Below are 23,273 nucleotides of genomic sequence, written 5' to 3' on the forward strand. Positions count from 1 at the left end.
TCTAGGACACCGAGGGGGACAGTGGGGGGACATGTGTGAGCCACGGGGACGCCGAGGGGGACAGTGGGGGGACATGTGTGAGCTCTAGGACACCGAGGGGGACAGTGGGGGGACATGTGTGAGCCACAGGGACACCGAGGGGGACAGTGGGGGGGACATGTGTGAGCCACGGGGACGCTGAGGAGGACAGTGGGGGGACATGTGTGAGCTCTAGGACACCAAGGGGGACAGTGGGGGGACATGTGTGAGCCACAGGGACACCGAGGGGGACAGTGGGGGGACATGTGTGAGCTCTAGGACACCGAGGGGGACAGTGGGGGGACATGTGTGAGCCACAGGGACACCGAGGGGGACAGTGGGGGGACATGTGTGAGCTCTAGGACACCGAGGGGGACAGTGGGGGGACACACAGGGGACGCTGGGGGGCCGTGTGTGAGCCCTAGGGCACGGAGGAGACACCGAGGGGGACACAGAGGGGCGGCGCGCGCCCACCGGCGGGCACACCGAGGCCCGCGGCTGGGGCGGGGAGGGCACGTGCGGACCCCCGGGGCCCCCATGGCGCCAGCTGCTCGCGGGGCCGGCGGCGGGCGGTGGGGCGGGGCGGGGCGGCCCCCCGGCGGGCGGGGCGGGGCCGGCCCGGCGCGGCGCGGCGCGTCAGTCGCGCGGCGGGCGGCAGCGCGAGGCTGAGGCGCGGCGCGGGCAGCGGGAGCGGGGAGGGCGCCGCCGGCTGCCGCGGCCGGCAGCATGGAGGAGGCGGCTGAGGGGAAGGCGGGAAACGGCCCCAACGGCTACGCGGAGGGGCCGGCGGCGGCGGAGCGCGGCGGCGGCCGGCTGGGGGGCTGCCGGGCTTTCCTGCGGCGCAACGCGCTGGTGGTGCTCACGGTGTCGGGGGTGGTGGCCGGCGTGGCGCTGGGCGCCGCCGTGCGCGGCGCGGCGCTGGGCCCGGCGCAGGTGGCCTATCTGGCCTTCCCCGGCGAGCTGCTGCTGCGGATGCTGCGCATGGTGATCCTGCCGCTGGTGGTGTGCAGCCTGGTGTCGGGGGCCGCCAGCCTGGACACCCGCTCGCTGGGCCGCCTGGGCGGCATCGCGCTCGCCTATTTCCTGGGCACCACGCTGCTGGCCTCCGGCCTCGCCGTCGCCCTCGGCTTCATCGTCCGCCCCGGCGCCGGCGCCTCTGCCCTCAACGCCCCCGAGCTGGGGCTGCCGGGCGCCGTGCCCACCACCAAGGAGACGGTGGACTCCTTCCTGGACCTCGTCAGGTGAGGCCGCCACCCGCCACGCGCCACCCCCACCCCTCGCCGGAGGATGATGACAGACCCGGCGGTGTTGCACGCTGCAGCGGCAGCCGGGGAACCCCCACCCCCTCCTCGTCCCTTTCCTCCTTCTTCTTACCCAGCTCCTTCTCATTCTCCTCTCCTGCTCCCTCTCGTCCCCCTCTCTTGCTCCTTTTTATCCAGCTCCCTCTTCCTCCTCTCCCCCAGCTCCCTCTCATGCTGGCTTCTCCAGAGCCACCACTTGCTGCCCAGGTAGTTGCAACCCAGTGGGGTGTAGGGCTGCATGATGCTCTACTTCTCCCCCCCTTTATTTTTAATTTTGGCTGGGTGGCTGTGAGGATGAGGCGAGGCTGGCTGGGATCTCTCGGTGCCTGGGCCCGTTTTTGGTCCCGTCTGAAGGAGAGTGGCCCCTGGGTGCTCGCTGCAGGGCAGCCATGGCCCTGCCGGGCACCTTCCCCTGCCCCGCTGCCTGTTGGTGCCCATCTCCCACAGGCATGGCAGGGCAGCTCTACCCATCACTCACACGTACCTTTTTCTTTTGTTCCCCCCACGCTTTACTCAGTCTCCTGGTACAGATGCCAACCTGCCTCATGCAGTGCCCTTGCGTAGGTATGGATATGGAAATGCAACCCTGTATTTCCATCGGGGACATACCCTAAACAGCCTGGTGTCAGGACACCCTGCATGTTCGTGAGTTTCCCATCTCTGCACCTTGCAAAGACAAGACATGTTACTCAAAACCTCCTGGAAGCAAGGCTTCTGCTTCTAACCAGACCATAGTCTTTTTGTTTTATTCCTCCTTGCAAAGTTGCAGACTTTACCTTTTTTTTTTTCCCTTCAAACGTCATGTCTTGTTGAGATCTGTCCAGCTCTTTAAATAAGAGAGGAACACTTACACAAATGAGGCAGACATACAGCTAGCTTTTTGAGTATTGGACTTGCAATCTCTCGTGCTTTGATGAGTCTTGGTGCAGAACCCCAGATGTGAACAGCTGATCTGTTTTGTTACCCCAGGTCTGGCTCTGCCAGTTTTTTCGCACCTGAGTAATGTTGGGCAGATGTGGAAAAGTGTATTGTAGGTACCTGAGAAAAGTGGTGGAATAAAGGAAAACTGAGCAGTGGCAGCTGGGTCTTTCCTGGCAAGTGTAGCTGAGGGAGTGATGGGAAGTGATAGCACATCAATAGGGAGCGTGGAGGTTTGCTGAGACGTTGGAAGATGAACAGCTTTGGAGGTGGTAGGTGTTGTTATCAAGGTGCAAACAGAAGAGTAAGGGAGGTGACCTGTGTACCATCAAAGTGTCGGGAGAGTTGTACTTAGTTGATACCTTGGTAATTGCAAAGCTGAGTGTGGGATTTTTATTTAGATTGTTTGCTTTGCACTTGTGAGTTCAATTTTTCAGCTGAGAGACTTTTTCACTGTCTGGGTAAACAGATATGGCAACAATGATAAAAAGTTTCTAAAGTAAACCCAAACAACCAATTCCCCCCCAGCTGTATTTGCAAATCCATGTTAATATCCTTTTCTTCCCCAGAGAGAAGTATGTTCCTTTTTGGACAGAAAGTAAGTTCTGGTTTGTCCCATTGGCAGCTACACACTGTGTGTTCTCAGCCTCACCTCTCTTAACTGCTGACGATTAAGGACCTCTCTTAAGGACTGGCAATTCCTAACAGAACACATTAAAAAGTAATAACAGGACAGTGGGAGTAGTTGGCTGGCTGTGCAGGTTGGAGTTGAATGGAAGTGTAGGCAAGTGAAGGAAAATTACCAAAAAGAAAAAAAAAAAAAGGAATCAGCACAACTGGGAGAGCTGGGAAGATGCCTGTAGCGTGGCTGCCCTGGCTGCATCCTGGTGTGGCTGCTGTAGCCGGTGTTTCATTCCTGTGCTGCCACGCAGCGTGGAGTAGGATGTAGCTGAGAAACAGCTTGAGCTTCAGGCTGTGGACAGCGTCTGTGAAGCTGGGAGCAGAAAAACGCTTCTTGCTCTGGTCTGTAAATGCAGTTGGAGGGTTTATCTTCAAAGGGGTTGTAACTGGTGGAATCGAGTCCTTAACTCTAAAGTAACACTCGTAATGATGAGACTTGGGTAAAGCATACAGGTTGCAGAGAGGTTTCCTTCTGGGAAATGAGGAGCCAGGGGCTTTCCCACAGTGCATGTACAGTGGGCTCTGAATTCAGCTTTTTCTTGGAGCCCCAGGGAAGGGCTCTTGCAGCCACATTGTTGGGCAGTCCAGTTGTTACAGCAGTGACAGTGAAATCCAGTCCAGAAAGGATGCGTTTGGACATGGCTGTTACTAAAAATTCATAGCACAAATCCCTGACAGTGGTATGGAGTGGGTTATGTGATTTTTCTGGAAATATCATCTCTCTCCCTCTGCCTTTTAATTTTTGATACTCTTTTTTTTTTTTTTTTTTAACCCATTCTTGAAAATGTGGGTGTTCTGGTCTGAGCATTGATCGTGGTCACTGTTGTGGTGGAAGGTACCAGAGTAACCCCACCTTCAGTTAACAAGGTCTTGAGTCTGTAGAGCCTGGAGGCTCTGTTGCCTTTGGCGTGGGTGGGTCCCACGGCATCCTCCTCTTCGCTTTTCCTTTTCTCACTTTAGGTCATGAAACTGTGCCACAAGACTGGCTGTTTCCTTCAAGGCTTCACTACTCTGTTTCAGATAAAAGGTGAAAATGAGGTGCAAATGGGCAAGCTGAGTCCCCCTACAGAAATGACAGCAGATGTGAAATGGCCCAAGGAAGAAACAGGCAAAAAGGAAATCACAGCTGCGAGTCGGTATATGTCCCGGCTTCTGCAGGGATGACACAGGGTGCCTTTCCTGGGATGCAGATCCCTTCTGCTTTTGGGAAGTGTGTTAGTTAATGACCAGAGATGTTGTTTTCCATTGTCTCAGCAATGTCTGCAGGCCAACTTAATTTCTTGGTCATGCTTTTATGCTTCCAAGTCTAAAGCTTGTACCTATGCATGCAGACACAACCTCTAGAAAAGAGATTTGTCTTGGACCTTAGTACCAAATGAATGATGACTCACCGGTGAACCGTAAGGCTGTCTCTGTTTTGTTTTGTCCATTGACCGTAACCTCCTGGGTCTAATCTGTCTGCCTGGAGGTGCCAGAGCACCCTCCTGGTTTCCTTTCTGGCAAGTGCAGGAGGCAAGCCTGGAGCTGCCTGGCCAGGGCTTAGGCAGCCATCCTCTGCCCCAGGATGTGGGGTGGGGACAGCAGAGCTGTCCTGGAGGTGCCTTTGTGCCCCACAGCAGCGGTACTGATGGCTCATCTCATCTCAGGTCTGTCATGTGGGCAGCTCTTTGGAGCTCCCTAAAAGAGGAGCATGGCCAAAGGTAGGAAGAGGCTGCAGCTCAGCGATCATGGGAGGGATCCAGCAAGAGTTCGGAGGTTCTTCCACAAGGCTGATGGCTTAAAAAAAAAAAAAAAAAGAAGTGGGATGTGCTCTGAAGCCAAGTGGGGGACCTTGGCTTTCCTTAACTCTGTCCTGTGTCAAGGAAGAAAGACAGGCTTCTCCACAGCAGCCAGTTCAGGCTCTTTATGTTAAGCCAGGCTCTGGTTCACTCTTACTCCACACAGCCTTAGCTGAAGGTGGACCTTGTGAACATCTCCAGAGCATCTGGCATGGACAGCAGCTCTGTTGTACCAAGCAGGTAAGCTCTGAGTGCCAGCAGAAGATGAGGAGGGTGAAGGGAAATTTTAGAGTTTCTGGTTTCATCCCTTACTCATTTGTTTGGTGGAGAAGGCAGAGCAACAGGGAATAAAAAACACTTGTCAGCTTGGCTGTGAAGTGGGTAGGAGGTGGAGAAGGAGGCCAGCTGTGATATGGTGGGCTCTGGGGCTCAGAACCCACCTGAGTGAGTGATATTGCAGAGAGCCAGCATGGCTCTGATTGTGCTGGGCATCTAACCAGGGAGAAACGGGTGAGGAGAGAGGTGGTGACTCCAGCCACCAGCTACCAGCCCACCTGTGGCTTGTTGGAAAGTGGCTGAAATGGCAGGATCAAGTGTTTTGCAAGAATCTATTGATTTGTTAACACTTTTGATGGGCAGTTGACAAGCCTGCATGTTTTGATAAGGTCAGAGTTTTGTTTTAGCTCTGATTTGTATTTGCCAATTCAACAAAATAAACAGTTTCACAGGAACCTATTGATCCTGTCAAAATTTCCAACAGTGGGTGATCCTGGCATTTCATTTCAGTGAGGTCAATGTTTTGCCATAGTTTTATACAAAAGACTTAAGTAGAAAATCTCACTCATCAAAAAGGAACATTTCAACAAAGTATTTTATATTATTATTTTTAGTGGAAAAAAGGTCTAGAACAGGCTTTCTTTGCCCAATTTTGGGATGAGAACATGTTTTGAAACTGTGGAATTGGCTTTGGGAAGGGGATTCTGGTTTATATCCAGCCCTAACAGTCCGGGGAGGGAAGAAGACAGTAGCATCAACTGCTTTTTGTAGGAAGGGTACACAGAGGTCCAGGTGTCTGCCCCGAGCAGTAATGTCAGGGTTTCTCGGGCTGCCAGGCAAGTCTGCAAAAGCAATTTAAATTTAATTGCTCCTCAGTGTCCTTTCTGTCCCACTGCCAAAGGGAGTACCTGCGGCGCCCTCAGCCAGCCCTTGCGCTGGCTCCGAGCGCCTCTGGAGCTGGAGGGAAGGCAGGCACGAGCCTGAGCGCAGGGAGAAACTCTCAAATCCCAATGTGGAAAGAGAGCAAAACTTGACTGTTAGGAGAGGAGGAGGAGGTGCCACCTTTGTAGTGATAAATAGAATAAGAAGTGGCTGGAGAGCCGCTGCAGTACACCAACAGTGGGTCCCGGAGGTAGGCTAACCACTGGCTAGCTGGGTAGCTAGGATGGCTAGCTCTTAATTCTGGGGTGCCATCAGGATAAGGGAAGTAGTCAATGTTCACCTTCGCTTGTGTCATTTTTTTGATCCTGGATCCTCTCTGGAAGTATAGGGATTGCTGACTGATTTTTGTAGGAAGAACTCAATGTTTTCACTGATGTGCCTGCACTATCTGGTGGGGTCTTTTTAGAAAGCCTCGGAACATTTCTGCTCCTTTCTTTTATTCTTTATATTCATTGCCTTTTACTATTGACTCCCCCCAGTTATGTTTTATTTTCTGAGCAACAAAGATGCAGACTGGACCATTAAGGCAAAAAAAGTATCAAATGTCTGATCTAAGTGAACACACTTTCAAATTTCTCTGTTAAAGCGAATGCAGTACTCGGCAATACGTGTATGTCCAGGGCATGTATTGTGCATCCGCATACATATCAAAAAGCAGATGAGAAAATTTGTGTGATATTGAATGAAAATCTTGGGACAGAAAGAAAAGTAAAGGCATGGGAGCAATCCAAACCGGGCTCTTGCAGGTTGCCACAGATGGCAATTTGCTGTCAGTGGACTCCTACCAGTGAAAACACTTCACTGAAAAAAAGCCAGGAGATAACGCAACACAGTGGGTTGATTTTTTTTTTTTTTCCCCTAGGCTTCCTCAGAAAAATATGTTTTCCAACAGCAAGGTTTTTGGCCTTAGAAGTGGAACCTTTTTGTAAGAAGCAAGGAAAGAGGAATGCGTAGTATTTTAGGGTTTCATTTTGCTGCACTTTTGCTGCCAGAGCAGTTGTTTGCAGAGCTCTAGCAAAAGAATCATTTAGAAACAGTTATTAATAATAATCCCTTACACATGCAATGAAGGATTTCCTGTCCCATCCTTACCCTGCTGGTGGAAAGATACAGGGTAAAGGAGAGGAATTTGACTGTAATATCAAAATTGAGAAGGGTGGGAGCTACAGCCCCTTTTTCCTACCTTTACAGCTCCAGGTTTCCTTAGTCATCTGGGATTCCCAGCAGTGGATGCTGCAGCTAAACTAAGATTTCTTAGTTTAAGAAAGGCAAAAATACAGTGAGACCTTCCTGTTGCATTTGGTTAGGCAAGTAATAGTCCCTTTTTGACTGGTAGGAGCAGCTTTTCACTGGAGAAAAGGAAAAAGCTGGGTTTATCCAGCTGTGCATGGGGAGATGGTTTGATGAGCACAGTATTCGAGCAGAAGGCATTCAGACCCTGAAACTCCCGCCCCTGGTGCTGCTGCTTTCTGGTTCCTATTTTAAGAGGGTCTGAGACGGGTGCTTTCTCACACTGTGTGTTGCGCAGGTACACAGGGGTTTTGTGGTTCAGCCCAGCTGCCACTTCAGCCCCAGGACACACGTCTGATGGATTTCTGATTTTATTTTCTTTGTTGAGGGGGAGCAGGGGACAGCTGTCTGCACAGCTTGCAACAGGCAGAGAGAGACTTTCCTGCCTGGTGCTTGGCGAGGGGTGTAAAGGCTCTCTGTGCCACCTGCTTTGCCTTTATGCCGCAAAGGTGGTTGGGTCTGTGCGTGGGAAATCCATCCTGCTCTGTGGAGCAAGGGCCCAGCAGCTGTGGAGCACCTGGGGCACATGCAGCATGTCTGTCCCCCTGCCAGAATGTCACGCATCGCTGGTTCGTCTCATTCTTGCCACATATAGCAAGTTTTGTCTTTCTGTGTCATAGGACCAAGGCTGCCTGATCCCAGACAGCTGTGCGGGGCTCCTTATTGCACAGTCACAGGGTTTTCTCAGCAGTGTGTTCTTGCAGTAGCCCGCATCTTCAAAAAGGCAGCGGTGTTCTCTGGCGCAGGGCATGGCAGCAGCAGGGACGGGGCCATTAGAAACAGCAGCAACAGTCCACAATCCAGTGATACAACCATGTTGATTTCCTTAAATTCCACATTCACATCTGGTACAGGCTTTTAAAGCAAAAAAACCCTTCTCAACATTTGGTCTGCATGGAAAAACCAGCTGGCAGACACCCATGTTTAATTTGCATGCCCAATTACCCAGCTCATCAGCTTTCCTGTTTGCCGGTTCACTCGGACCGGAGGGATGTTTGCACTTCCCCGTGCGACTCCTCTGCTTGGGCTTGGGGACACGGTGAATACCAGCTCCAGGGACAGAGCTGGATTTGGGTTTCTGTGGTGGGTGAACTTTGCCGCGCCGCGCGGTGAGCAGAGCCTACAGGCACGAGCACATGATGAGCCCAGGCACATCACCAGCCAGCTTTTGGCTCTCCCTGGAGCATGCAGCATCCTGACCAGTTGTTTTTTTTCAGTTGCTGCTGTGGTGTTCTTGCACAAATCCATCTTAAGGTAAAAACCTGCGGTCTGGCCCGCCCATAATTGAAGTTTAATTTAATTCATATGCTGACTGATCTTAGGTGAGAAAGCAGTGTAGTATGTGCAGAACTCATGCCTTCAAGAGAAGCCGTTTATTTGTTGATTGCTTTTTATGACCCAACACGTTTTCAACTTCAGGATTTGAAACAGAGGAACAAAACATTATTTTACGTGTTGCTGGGACTTTGCAGCCAGGTGTACTTGGTTGGACTGAACAAAACGCACAGCTCCTTCTAAGCTGCTGAATTAAGGTCCAAATTTTTTTACTTGGTGGATTGTCAAAAATGCTCTTCCCTGTCCTTCGCAAGTCCTGTGACTGGTGCTCCAGGGAGAAAGAAGAGTGCCCGCTATATGCTTGTATTTGAATAGCTTTAGTGCTGTTCACACTCGAAGCAAGAACCTGCCCCTTGCCTTGCTGTAGTGGGGCTGCTGGGGTCACTCAAGTATGTGCTTTAAGTATATGCTTTGCGTTAAGTTAGTGTTTAATTACTGAGGCCCGTGGCTGACATACTGTGTAAATTATGGAGGTTTGGTTTCTCAGCCACATTTAAACATGGGAGAACCATAATGTTTAGGCTTTAGAATTACTTCCTTTGGCTTTGTTTTGTCAGGATGGAAAAGCTGATTATAACCAAAAAAAAAGTTACTTGGTTTCTGCTTGGTTTTCAGTCTTTTTTCATCTCTTTGCTTCTTCAAAATTCAGCCAATTTTTTTTTTTTGAAAATGTAATCATCCTGCTATGAAAAGTTGAAAAGAAATACCCTTATTTTCCCAACAGCATGTTTTCTTTTTTTTTTTTTTTTTTTTTTTTTGTTAAAGCTGTGCCCTGAGCTGGCCCATTTGTATGTGTGATGTTTTACTCCTGATAAAAGCAAGATAGCTTTTACTTTTACGTGAGGCTTTTATCCACCACTGTTCCAGCTATGCGAGAATTGATTCATGTTTGCTGTTCCATTGATCTTATTTGACCAATTCTTAAGCATCTTTGCAGAGTTAGAGCTTGCCCTCCTACATTCAAGCAGACAGCTGTATTGACTAATTTTAAGGAGAAAAAGTAGCTGTTTCTTTTGTGGTCAGTGGACCATAGCCTCCAGAAGCCAAATTATTCTTAGAGCAATTTGGCACTTGCAGCTGCCTCCTAGTACACTTGTAACGCATCAGAGAGGCTGCAGTAGTTCACAGCAGCCACTTGCTTGATGAAGGTCCGTCTACTTTATGTTGCTATCAAGGCTGTGGGAGAGCCGTCACCGCCTGGCAGAGTAGCAGAGCTTTGCAATGGAAAAAAACCAGTCGTGTTTGCTGGTTGTAACTATGGCAAAAGCTGCGGGGAGGTTAGCAGGGCACAGCCTGGAGGTAGCTGCAGCCCCCTCAGATCAGTGCGAAGAGCAAAGGACGAGAGCAGCTACTAAATGCTTTTTGCCACAGTTAACTGGCTCTGGGTAAGGTCTTCTGTTTCCTTACCGTAAGAGTTCTCGTGCCTCCTTGATGCATTGGCTGGTGGTATTTTTTTGTTCATAACCCTGACCTTCGTGCTGTTGCTAGCTAGGCTCCTGCCGTGGCCCCAGAGGTCAGCTATTATTCCTATTTTGCTTTCTGACACAGCAAAAAAAGCTGCCATTTGGCTAGGGGGACACGTGCTCTTTGCCCACTGTAAGGGAGAAAGGAAGTGTAGCATTAATCAACTATAAAATGCAACAAGGAGCAGCTTCTTCTCCCATGGGCCAGTTAATGGTTCTTCCTGTCCATGTCGCTTTGTAGGTGCACATATACACTGGATGTGCAGTAGAAGTGTACATCGCTGTGCATGCTATCCTCTGTACAAACCCTTTGTGTTTGCCAAATTCAGATGTTGCCACTTTCTGTATGAGTTGCCCCTACTTTCATCTGTGCTGTTTAAGCACCTAAGCCCTTGCATCTGGCCTGTGACATTGTTCTGCTTTACCTCAGTGTTCACGGAGCTGCCCTTGTTGTGTTGAAGGGTTAAGCCATTCTCTTAAGTGGATTTTGCTGATTGGATTGTCCTTCATGTTGATGCAGCGAGCAAAGTGTAATCACATGAGTAATGTTAAAAATCTGCCTGACCCTGGAGACCATAAGCTGTTGCTGCAGCTGGTGTGGCTAAGCCAGTTTCTGTAGCCACTGCCTGATGGGTGTGTGTAACTGGCATCATGTCTGGTTGCCTCTGGTGTCCCTGTCCCTACCCAACTGGTTTGGTGTGGCAGACAAGCAGGGACCTTTTTTTATGTGAGCAAAAGAAGGTGGCATTCATGCCTCTGGAGGGATAGCAAGACATCTGCTCCGTGCTGCCAGAGTATCTTCTGTAGTGTGTACCTCACTGATGCCAATGTCCTTGCCTTTGCAAATAGAATTCTGTTTCTGAGAGTAAAACACCTTGGTGTGTTTGTTTCAGAAGATCTACAAGAAATACTTCATTTTCTTCTTTGTATTTTACAGAAACCTGTTTCCTTCAAATCTTGTTGCTGCAGCTTTCCGAACGGTAAGATATGTGTGCACTTTGGACATGAGCTGACAGCACACCAAGTGACTGCTTTCTTTTTTTGAGAAAAGGACTAGAAAGATGATGTAGAAAATACCAGAAGTTAATTTATTTACAGTAAGTAGGAGTTTTAAAAGCACTCTGGTGTAATCAGACATACAACTTCCATGGCAAATGGTTTGATTTTGAAAAATACTCCTCAAACAAAAGCATAGTTGTAGCCTATGTTTTGTGCCTTCACCAAAAACGTTCCTTGAACTTTTATACTTTGGGTGCCGTGTTGGACAGCAGTGGCAGCTCTGCTTTGTGCCAGGCTGCTTGTCACGTTGTGGGAGCTAGCTGGGAAACCTTAGGGTACATAATTTGGAGCTTGGCTTAGAACAGACAAGGCTAAAGATTTTCAGGCTCCCATGTGTGTAAGCATTACCTGATGCTTTCATTATCTTCTATGGTATCCCTCACTGGATTAAGTGCTCTGCTTGGCTTCTCTTCCAACAGAGGACTGAGTGTGGTGGGATGAAAACTGGCACCAGAATATAGTGTGGCTTAAACTGATGGACAGGAACTGTGGGGCACCAAGAAGATTTTGATTTAGTTCTTATTGCTAATTTTAGGTGCTGGGATAAACGCTGTTGAGAATATTGCTGTGGGGCAGAGTCATTCTTTATGATACAGGAGCAGAATAATAGTTTTTGCCTTCATGCTATTCTGTGGGTTTGCTTTTGTATCAAAACCAAGGTCAAACTCTTAAATTAAGTTCCATTTTGAATGTATATATGATACAGTACAAGTCGATGTACCATAAATAAAAATAAGAGCAGTACAAGAATACCATTAAGAAAAAGATACTCTGTGATACCTCAGGTGTCAGGGTTCTGTGTGTTCAAGGATGAGATAAAGAAGACATCCTTTCCTCTGTGCTGCTGTTATCACGGGTAATTGGCAAGTACATAAGCTTTTCTTTCCCTTATTTTATACCTGAAGAAAACAAGCCGAAAGAGGTGCCTTGCTTTTGCAAGGTGTCTAGCTCATTCAGCAAAGTAAATTGTTGCCCTAGATTTTTGGTATTTTACTGACAATTTAAATGCCTGCCTCGCCATTTCTAACAGTGAAATAGCACAAGTGCCACTTGCCTTTTGCAGGAGCCAGTGTGACAGCATGGTGTGTGAGGAACAGCAGGGTGCAGGAAAGGGGAATTCCTTGGCTGCTTCCCAAACCTGGGAACTCGGGGGGGACACAGCAGTTCTCCATTGCCACATGGGGAAGGGGCTGCATATGCTGTCACTCCCTTTTCTTGCACAGGACAGGCTAGTTGGCCTCCAGAAAAGATCTTCCTACCCGTAATCTCCTCCTTGTGAAATGCTAGATGGTACAGTCATATTGATGATCTGATCAGCAAACATTGTGGGGTTTTGTTGTGTGTTTGTTTTTTTTTTTTCTTACCTGCAGTATGCGACAGAATATAAGATGCTGCTCAGAAATACTACCTCTGGAAATGTCACAGAGGAAAAGGTAAGGTTACTTCTTATATTTTTATGCAAACCCTTGTCAACTGTAGTATTTGACTACACAGTCTTTAATCCTTTCCAGCAGTCATTAGAAAGAAAAAAGTACTGTACTTTGCCTGGGACTGAGGCATACATGAGCCAGATGAGTTAATCACAGCCACACAAGAATGCTGTGATGGATAAGAGAGTTGAATTCAACTGATCTGAGCCTTGAGATCTTATTTTTAGGCTATGCTTTCTTAGACCTGGTCTCGCCTGATCTAAATTTTCATTAGTTGCTCTGCCTAATGTTTCCAGATAGCTTTCTGTAGACTTGGAATTAATTAGCAATCAGACTGGCTGAAAGCAGTCCCTTAAACCTTACTCTTCATTAACAGTTTGGAGAGAATGAGCCTTTTTCCACTACCCAAGGCTCTTTCTAAAAAAAACAAACAAAAAAACCCGGTTAGTTGAGAATTTTTTCTTGTTGCCATGCTGTTGAAATTTTGCTTGAAGCAGGAACAAGTGGTCTGAAGGAGTGAAAATTAGAGACGGTGTATTACAAATAGGCTGCTGTTGCAGTGGTGTCAAAAAGGAAACTTGCAGGGGTTGCTAAGATAGAATGTTATCTTCCATATGTAGCTCATAGGACTTTCAGAGAAGCTCTATATCCCATTGAGTGGCATCTCTCCAGCAGCACAGGGCTATCAAACATCTTTATTATTGGCCAGGGCCAACGTTTTGCAGGTCCAGCAATAATTACTGTGGCCTTACAGGCAGCATGCTATGAAACAATCTGGTGTCCCAGCCTGCAGCATGTCACCTTACTCCAAATGAAGTATCCCGTGCTTTCATGGCATTTTGGGGAGAGGGGTCTGAGACTGGAAATGACTTTTGGGGTTATTTTCTGTTTCTCAGGCTCATTCTGACTATCTGAGAGTAGTATCAGGTGGTGTGTTACTGTATTTTTTAATATGATTTGCATGCCCCTGGGGCAAGATTTGTAATGTTTGTACTTGTCGTAGAAGGGCTCAGCCAGGGCTTGCCCAGCAGTCTAAAACCATCGAGGAAAAAATAGCTTATGCTCATCCAGAGGGGCTCTGAAGCATATCCCTGGGTGCAGGAAGCACTGGCCCCATTAACTTCTCGTCGTGTATGGTGCGTGAGCAGGTGGTGCAGAACAGTGTGTCTCCAAACCCTGCGTTCGGTTGACAGGCAGAGCTTTCCCCAGCCCTGGAGGCAGGGTGGCAGGTGACTTGGATGGCACGAGAACTGAGCAGGGGAAAAAGCCCTTGCCTAGAAGCCTGCTATGACACTGGGGGCAGTTTCGCTGGGGAAGAAGGCAGCTCCGTCTGCGCAGGCTCTGCCAGTGCCTGTAAGATTGCATTGCCCAGATCTGCACTCACGCTGTCTGACACGGATGCACAGCAATGACAGCAGAAGGGCCATGTCACCCCAAAAGAGCACTTTCTCTTCTCATGCCATTGTATCCTTAGGCAATACGTGCCAGCGCAGCCTCGTGCTGCTAAAACCCAGGTACAATATGAAAAGCTGTGCATTCAGACATGTGTGTTTGCTTACAGGGTGTAGAGTTACTCTTCATTTAAGCAGGGGTATTTAAGCAAAAGTTGAGTAAAACTCTCATTATTCATCTTCAGTGTCAAGTTTGATAGGGGCTTCTTGGCAGGCCAGCACGGACTAGGGCCAACCATATCCATTGGACATAGGCCTGGCTGTCAAGTATTTTTTTTTTTTTTTTTTTTTTCTTAATGCTTGTTCAAAACCACCACTCTTCCTCAAGAGGTAAGAATGCATCTTTTGGCAATTTAAAATGTGGGATTCTTTTTTAGTTTTCTTCTTTCCTTTTCCCACTTATCAGGCTCCTATTTGATGCAATATCAGAAAAAATATTCTAAATTTGTCACTGGTGCCTGTTTTTGCCAGCAGTTATGATGTAAAAGTTATTTCCGCTATTACTTTTCCAAAACTTTTCTTCAGTTGTTGGAGCAAAACCAGAGCTGAGCTTCTTTAATTCCAGAAGACGCCCTACTGTGTCTAGGGAAGAGTGGACTGAAGAGAAAGAAAACGTCATCTCAGTTTTGTTAACTTGGTTTCGGTACTGGTCTGACCACAGTATTTATGGACAGATGAGGGTTAAGTTTGGAAAGGAGGAGTATGATTTTTGGATAACACATAGCATAAATATCATAGCAATAGGTTTGGGTTCCAGGGAAACGAGATGATATTCCTATCTAAAGTTTTCTTTCATCAGCAGAATATTTGATTGAAGAGGAGAAATGTTTTCCTTCTTTCCATATGAACAGTGTAGAGCAAAATTTTCCATTGATTATATTTCCCCCCCGCCCCCCGCTGGTTAATAGGCCCTGTCATCTCTCGCTGATGATACGAATAGTGGAGCACGTAGATGTCTGCGTAGCCATGTCGGTTTTGTTGTTTCACGTGCTCCCCTTGTGTTTACCTAGCTTTTATGCTGCATCCTCTCTCCCCCTTTGGCAGCAAGGCTTCCTGGGGCATGGTGTATCTCAGTTCCCCATCTGTAGCACAGGGGGACTCTGTTCCTCTTGTGACAGCAGTAAAAATACACAAACTGGTGATTGCTCTTCTTCCTCACATCACACGGCTGCATTTTTTCAGCCACCTACTACTGGCACAGCTCAACATCAGCAGTTGTTTCCTTTATAAGCATTTTGTTTCAAGAGCAAAAAACAATAGGATCTTCAGAGAGATTCAAGGCCCAGAAAAGCTCCATGAATCTTCCTACCAGAACACATAATTTCCAGCAAACAATAACGTGGCCCATAGTTTATCCAGGAACAAAGCTCTCATTAAAGCTGTTTTTGTTTGGTGTCTACAATGCTGCTTGGTTTGGCAGCTCCTTTGGGGTGATGCACTCTTCTGTTAAGAGTACAAAAAGGCTGTTCAGCATCTGCCAGTTTTAGAGGCTGGGATTGAGAGGATCTTTTGCTGAGGATTTACTGCTGGACTCTTTCCATTTTGTGCTGCAAGGAGGTGAAGTTCCCTGAACGCTGCAGATTGTCCTCCTTGATTTGCAGGGAGCAACTTCCTGCAGTAAGTTACTACTCTGTGCAAATGATGCACCTTCTGCCTGCATCTGAGGTGATGGGAGACAACGGTAAATGTTGTGTTGTAAAGAAATTGGCTGAAGAGGGAGAAAGAGGGGAGAGCAAGACCTGAAAGAGGGGAACAGGATGACAGTGAATAGAGGGAAACAGCTAAGAAGTTTTTGGTGGCTGTGCACAGAGTCCTCCCTCCGGTCACCAAGAATTTAGGGGTGCCCAGATCACAAGACCTAGGCTTGAAGGGCTAGTAAGTGTGAGCACCTGGAGAACAGCAGCGGCAGTGATCACAATGCCAGGAGCAAGAGAAGGCTAAACTCCATGTGTGGTCATTCTGGAGAGGTACAGGGTAGTTGGAGGAGAATTGGCCAGTTTATGTTATGTGAAGGTTAAGATAAAAGGTGAGAAGCCACCTGGGTCCTGGCTGTAGTTAACTGGAGACACTACTCTCTCCTGCTCTCTTCTAGCTTCCCAAGAAGAAAATTTGGCAAGCCTTTGGCACCCATGGCTCTGAAGAAGGTAGAGCTGATGCTTGTGGGGTTTGAATGACCTAGAAGAGCCCTGGGCTTCTCTAGTCAGGGAAGTGACCTTCCAAATTAAGCACCAGGAGTTCTGGCCCTGGTTGTCCTGCATGCCTCTCAAGCTCTGTCCTGCTCTGTGACCCACCACCTGCACGGCTGGTGGGAAGCTGAGCAATCCTCTTGCAGATTCAGTACGTTTCTGTCTCATTCCTGAGCCTAGATCTCTGAGAAGCCCAGACGGTAGCAGGTTTCTGGGCTTCAGGCTCACAGCGCTGCATTTAATGAGTTGAGAAGCAAATTTCTGGAAGAGGGAGTTTAAAGGGTGGAGATGTTTTGCAAAACATCGGTATTAAGTAGTATAATGAGATTCTGTCCCAGTAACATCCAGGTCAGGATGCTGGGTACTTTTCAGCAGCTTGAAACACTGAATTCCTGTTTCATAGCAAAGTTTCATAATAATTTTTTCTGAATGAGAACCAGAACAAAAGAGCATTCAATGTTTTCAAGATATTTTTTATGGAAAAATTTTTAGCCCATTACGGTAAAATTCTGTTCCAAGCTGAACTTTTCATATTAGCCTTGTATCAAAAATGAACCCAATAGAAGATGTTATATTATAAAACTACGACTTGGAAAAAAACCAACAAAAAACAACAAGGTGAAAAGTTGTGTCAAACTGAAAAAGTGTTGCATTCACTCCATGTGAATGAAACAAGTGTTTCTTTTCTGTTCTAAAAACGTTCACATTTTGCCTAAATTGATATTTCCCAGAGAAAGCTTTGGTTTTGATGAAATGACATGCAGCATTATTTTACTTCGCATTGACTCTGTTCCTGCTATAATAAAATCATTTTAAAAGTCATAAAATTTGAGACTTATACATCAGTTTGTACACTGTTACTGGTAAATTGTCACTGAAATAAAATTCCAGTAAACAAGTTGCTGAAATTCAGCAAATTGTCACTGAAATTTGAAGATTCTTTTCAGCCTTATGGTAAATTTTATCTCCTACCCTAGAGCTATGTTTTGCCAACAGAAGTGAAAACTGGAAAAATGTGTGCATGCCATGTGCACAGTTTATGCAGTTAATGGGAGGGTGTCATTTTTTTGTCTTTTCTAACCACAGAAGAGTTTAGGGCTTTCAGGCACACAAAACAGAGTATGGACAAAACTGTCCAGACAGAAAAGTGTTACTGTGTGTGGAGAAAACAGCACATTTCTTCAGGCGTCTCTGGAGATACGCTGTGCCCCATTCTTAATATCCTGTCCGTGTTTTCAGCTCTTTCAATTGGAAATCAAATAAATACTGATAACTTAGCCCTGAACAAGTAACCACCCTAAAAAATTGAAGGTCCCACATCTAATTACTTTGTAGCTAACAAATGAAAAAACACAGAACCTTCATTGCTTGTAAATGCTTTTGTTAACAGCAGTTTAGCCTTCATGCTTTTGCGTGTAATTTGTTTTATCCCCTTCCCTGCAGTACTTTGTTTCCACCTGCCATTAAGAGACAGTCCAGTTCAATAGTATACTTCCAGCAAAAATATCCTCTCAAGCAGGCTGGTTTTCTCAGGTTTAGCAGATCCAGCATCCCAAGTTCTTCAGTCAATGTTCATTTCAAGCTTTGAGTTCAGAATATATTTTTCTTTCCTAGTATTGAGCTAGTGTCTACTTAAACTAGCCAGAAGGCCAAAACTTGTACACAAACCTAATCTGTTTTAGAAGTTCTTCCAAATAAAACAACAATTTGACATGTTGAGCTTGTACTGCCAAGTTGGGAGGAAAAAGAACCAGTTTGTCAAAACAATTATATTTTTTACATAGCCACAAGAACGTTCATTCAGTTCGTATGATACCACCTTGCCAAACAAGCTCCAGCTCTCTTTGAGAAACAGACTGAAGGACCAGCAGAGCAGACTAGTTTTTGTCAATAGGTGGGTCCTGGGTTTATCCTTTTACCATGCAGCCACATGATTTCTGACAAGCAGAACAGGTATTTCTTCTGTTCTCTCTGTATCTCCCATGGCTGATGTGGACAGATGAACGAGTATATTTCCACAGTTTGCTACCTTGTTCTGTCCCTCTCCCCCCTTTCTGCTTCATAACATTGATTGTTTTCTTGTGGTTTTCACCTTGGTATCAATATTGTGCTAAGGTGATGGAGCTGGCATTTTGGAAGAGCAGATTCCCATCAGAGGTGTCAGGAAATAAGAGCATGTTTGGGGCCAGACGGCCGCCAGCCTCTTGCAAGTATAATTTGTTTAGGCAGTAGAATATCATAGCGGCAACAGTGGATGATGCTCGGTGGAATAAGCAGAGCTACCAAGTCAGTATCATCAGTATCTGCCATTCATACCTGCGCTCTCTCCCACACCCATCTTCCCTCTTGGGAAAACAGGGAGGAAAGTTTGTCTTTTAACTGCAGACATGTGGTTGGTGCCCATGTTGTTTCACTTCTGCAGTGGTGCTTGTCCTGAGTAAACTGGGGAGGTGTCCTGCTCAGGTCACTGAGGGCACCTGTATCGTATTGAAGGGCACGAAGGGAGGTAGTGGGAGGCCCGTTCCTTCCCCAGTGGATCCCCGCCAGCTCATCACTAGGGAGGTGTCCAAGTTCCCTTGGACAAAATAGGTTCTTCCTTCCCAAAACAAGTTCTGCTTGTTGATTTCAGATCAGTCATGCAGCCAACAAAATGAGGTGACCCTGTTGTTGGGTTTTGTGTGGGTCTTGCATCTAACAAGCTGCCTTTTTTTGCCTCTGCAGGTCCCTGTGGGTACTGAAATTGAAGGGATGAATATCCTGGGACTGGTGCTGTTTGCTCTGGTTTTAGGAGTGGCTCTGAAGAAGCTTGGCCAGGAAGGGGAAGATTTGATTCGCTTCTTTAATTCATTCAATGAGGCAACTATGGTCTTGGTTTCCTGGATTATGTGGTAAGTGTGTGGCTGCAGATACGTCTGTAGTACAATATTATGCTTAGTTCAGGAATCTCACCATTTATCCGCCTCTCCAGCTTTTTCCTGTCAGATCCCTCATCGCAGCAAAAGTGAATGTCATGGCGTCACATGATGGGGTCTTTTCTTCTTCCTTGTGCCCTGTAATTAGACAGTCATGCATAGCTTAAGGTATCAGTCTGGAACACTTCAGAGGGCTGCTTAAAAAATCCTCTCCGGGACTTCTTTTTGATGAATTAGGGGAAAGAAGACTTTTCATTTCAAAGCAGCATAAGGCTGTGTCTAGCTGCCATCCTGTGCCTAAAGGCACTGGCCTTGACTGAATAAAGGAGATGTGAGCAAGTGAGGAGTACTCCGTGTGAAGGCCGGGGATGTTTGTGCTTGGGGAGTGCTTGCAAATGCGGTGTGTAACTAAAATCAGACTCGCAGCTTCATGCCTTCATTTTTCTGTTGGTCAAAAGGTTTCCTGTACTGACCTGGAAAATACCTGAGAAGATCAGAAGACAGCCCACTCACTGGTGTTGGTTTGAGAGAAACCCTGTTGAGTGCATGAACGCAGAGCCCCACCTGTCCACGTGTACCAAAGGGCGATGGAGAACCTGCATCCCTTTGTGTAAGAGGGAGGAGCAGTCTCCAGGGCTATGCTCTCCATCCTACAGAAACAGTAGTGCTGCCTGTTGAGTGTTTTGTCATTATTACCGTTGTCAGAGCCTGAGTTATACAGTGGATCTTTAAATCTTTGTTCCTCTTCTGAGAACTCTTTCATTTTCTAGGGTGAAGCAAGAACTAATGTTACTAGCAGAGTCATCAGTCAGCTGCTTGCTTCTTGTTCATGTTTGCTTCTCTAGAGATTCTTTTCTTTTTCATTTCACATCCCTGACAGTTGGTATTTCCTAAGGTTGATTATTTTATCTCCTGCCTATTAATGACCAAATCCATTATTTTACTACCCTTCACATGTTTATGGGGTGAATGTGACTCTGACTGATTTCACAAAGCTTTTGACACCAAAAAAGTCTGTGTATTAGGAACTGGAGCACACTGAACTTCCTCACTAGGCAAGAAACCAGCACTGGAGGAGGCAGGCATGTCTAGAGAGCAGTTCTACCCCACCTAAGCTGGGGTAGGACCAGCCTCCTGACTGGGTTTTCTGTCAGGTAGGATGAACCTGGGCCTCAGAGCAGTGTCATGGCTGTTCTTGTGGAGCTGGATGGGTCGAGACTGCTGCTGTGAAATCAACAGTACTAATATGTCACATGCAAAAATAAAAATACTCATGAGGACAGCTAGTCCCACAAATTAACAGTGGGACATTTATCACTCTCTTTCCAAAGCTGTTGGAAAAGCTATAAGCTTACCTTAGTGGAGGTATTTTTCCTCCCTTCTTTTTCTGCATTTTTCATTCCTACTGTTTTCCTCCCTTTGAGAAGTAGAAAGGTTTTAACAAAACACCTGATTTTACACAGGCAGATCTCTCTGTTAGTTGCCGTTATAGGGGATTGAAAAATTCAGTCTCAAAGCAGCTTAAGTCTTTTACTCTTGAGTGTAATTCCTTGGACACTGAATACTGATAAGAGGCAGTTCTTGTATTCAGCTGATTACGGTGCTAACACTTCAAGCCAATCAGTTGGTGTGTAATCCACAAAGTAAAGGATTATCAGGACCACAACTGACTCTTAACACTGCAGTGCACCATAGCCCTTACTTGTTTTCTTTCCTTCCTTAAGGCTCTTTTGTCGTCCTGGTATTTATTCAAAATCTGTCAAGCTGCATGTGCTTCCCAAAGGATACTTTGGAATGGGTGAAATCGTACTACCAAGAGAAAAGACACCTTGAGCTCATAGCTGGTCCCATTCAACGGCTGCTCCCATGTTTAGCAGCACTTTGGTCTCAACTTTCAGTTCCTTCCTTTCCAGCCTCCCTCTTCGAGGGGAGGGATCCATGCTCAGCTCAGAGTCCAGTGCCCATGTTTGCAGCGCTTGCACAGGACCAGGGATCATGGAGATCTGGCTCATCGGGGTGCTCAGAAACGTCGTTCAAAGGCAATATGTTGCAGAATTGGCAGAGGCTGAGTGGAGAAGGTTCATCATCCCCCCCCCTAGAGATTTGGCCAGGGGAGGACAGAGAGAGGGTGCTGGCATTGATCTGGGACATGGAGGTGCTCTGCACAGAGCAGAGGACCTGCAGAGCCGCTGAGGGAGAGGCAGGCTAGGAAGGAGCGATCTGGGTGACCTTAAGGCTTGCCTACCTTTCCAAACCCTAACCAGCCCTGGAGGTTGTCCTCACGTCCCAGATCAGCTTTGCTGAACATGGGCTTTGGGTTGGAGGGGAGAGCGGGCGAAAAATGTGCTCTGTTCCTGAGGTGTACCGGCAGATCTTTTGTAACGCCGTGTGTGCTTGGGGCAGGGTTTGGAGGGCTGGGTGATCTTTTAGTGTTTCTTAATCTTAGAAGCAGAAATGGATGGAGCATTGGCAGCATGAGCAGAGGCACTCGGGCACAGACATCCCAAGCAGAGCTTTGGAGGAATGGACCCTGGGCCTGAAGTGATTCCTGCAGTTCATTTAGTAGCTGTTGTGCTGTAGGTGCAAGGGCAATTCTGCCTCTTCAGGGCTGTTCCCAGCTGCGCCGCTGGGACCGGAGGTGTGGCTGTGGCCCTTCCCCTGGAGCAGCTCCAGGTGTTCCTGACAAAGGAAACCTCAAATGCTCGCAGCCTAAGACGTGGCATGTTTCTAGATAGGAGGCATACGAATGTACGCGGCTGCTGGCTTGAGGGAAGCTCTGGAAATCTGATCATTTAACTTAGTCTCTTGCAGGCAAATAGCAGTTAATTGCTGTCTCTGGCATGTGCCTTTAGCTGAGCTCTCTGGTATGGGCATAGCTGCTGCTTTGCTACGCTGAATATGTTGGCTCCCAGTATGCCTGCCATTTTAATGACCTAGCTCCGTACTTGTGCTGGTAGGCACCGCATGTGTGGGCTCCGACTCCTCCGCCCCTTTCTGTGCTCTAGTGACACGATACTGCTCCTTTTTCTTTCCTGCCATCTGCTGTCCTTCCCACAGTGACTTCAGCTTTAGGTCTTTGCTTGCCTCCCTGATGGACTAAAACTCCACACCAGTGTCTTGTCCTGATATCTTCTGCCAGCGTTTCTGCTTCCCACTTGGCTTCCCTTCGGCACTCTGCTGGCTGTGTCCCTGAGGGTCTGGGGGAACAGAGCTGTTGCAGTTTGACTGCTTGCCTTCCAACAAGCAAGACTGTTCAAAGAGGCCTTCCGAGTTTGCTTAACCTGAGTGTGTGGTGAATAAGGTGGTACTCTGCAGCAGCAGCATACTCGTTAGGAGAATTTTATCTCCAGGATGGGAAATGGCATGGTTTTTATGGATTTTTGTTCGTACTTAATGACAGACGATATTTATTTATGCAGGTATGTACCTGTTGGCATTATGTTCCTTGTTGGGAGCAAGATTGTGGAAATGGAAGATATTGTGCTTCTGGTGACCAGTCTGGGAAAATACATCTTCGCCTCTATTCTGGGCCACTTCATCCATGGAGGAATCATTCTGCCGCTTATTTATTTTGCATCCACACGTCAAAATCCGTATCGCTTCCTCTTAGGGCTTATCACACCACTAACCACTGCGTTTGCCACTTGCTCCAGGTGGGTTTCTGTGCTTCTTTTGGAATTATAGCCTGGTTATATTTGTCACTGTAAACTGGTTATAGCCCAACACCAAACTGTGTTGAGTTTTAGGTGTGAATGTTGTTCCTGAGATTGCAAAAAGAGACTTCTGAGCGTAGAGTCTCACTGCTGTCAGCAGCCTGCCACACAGCACATACTCATAATGAGCTGTAAAAAACAATTCCTCAAAATAATGGGACTGTAGCATGATGCTGAGCTGGAAATTTTGTGGGGAAAAGGTGAAAGTGTTTGCCTTAAAAAGATTCTGCCAGCTGTCCTTTCAATTTTAAGTAAAGTGAGGGTCAGTAGCGAGGGATTTTGTCCTGACAAGTTTAGTTCTCCAAGTTCAGAAGGATCTGGAACAAGCTTTAGACTAATTTTGCAGGAGCAAATCAGATTTATTGGGTAGTGTAAAGGGACTTTAACATTTCTGATTTCAAAGATCTGGCCTGATCAGCTTTTATTCGTCATAACCAAGCTACCAAACATGTCATTTACACTTTTCTCAAAGGGCAAACACCTGATGAAATATCACAACTATATAAAATCATTTCAGGTC

The 23,273-nt window shown here is 47.1% G+C and overlaps 1 protein-coding gene across 6 annotated transcripts in view; it reads left to right on the forward strand.

The window, feature by feature from the left end:
* The first annotated feature begins 657 nt into the window (after positions 1–657).
* The window catches only part of SLC1A4 (solute carrier family 1 member 4), a 37,209-nt gene continuing 14,593 nt past the window's right edge, over positions 658–23,273 (forward strand). For 4 of the 6 annotated variants that reach the window (XR_008748152.1, XR_008748151.1, XR_008748153.1 and 1 more), the window contains exons 1-5: positions 659–1,259; positions 10,940–10,982; positions 12,432–12,494; positions 18,850–19,016; positions 22,460–22,693. Coding sequence is in view for 3 of the 6 variants with exons in the window: in XM_013295277.3 (XP_013150731.2) it covers positions 745–1,259; positions 10,940–10,982; positions 12,432–12,494; positions 18,850–19,016; positions 22,460–22,693 (1,022 nt within the window). In the remaining 3 variants the exon portion in view is untranslated. Of the gene's footprint in view, positions 1,260–10,939; positions 10,983–12,431; positions 12,495–18,849; positions 19,017–22,459; positions 22,694–23,273 lie in introns of all 6 variants that reach the window. The other 2 variants (XM_055810862.1, XM_055810863.1) reach the window with 1 other exon arrangement.

The sequence above is a fragment of the Falco peregrinus genome, chromosome 7, assembly GCF_023634155.1.
Source record: "Falco peregrinus isolate bFalPer1 chromosome 7, bFalPer1.pri, whole genome shotgun sequence".
NCBI classification, from domain to species: domain Eukaryota; kingdom Metazoa; phylum Chordata; class Aves; order Falconiformes; family Falconidae; genus Falco; species Falco peregrinus.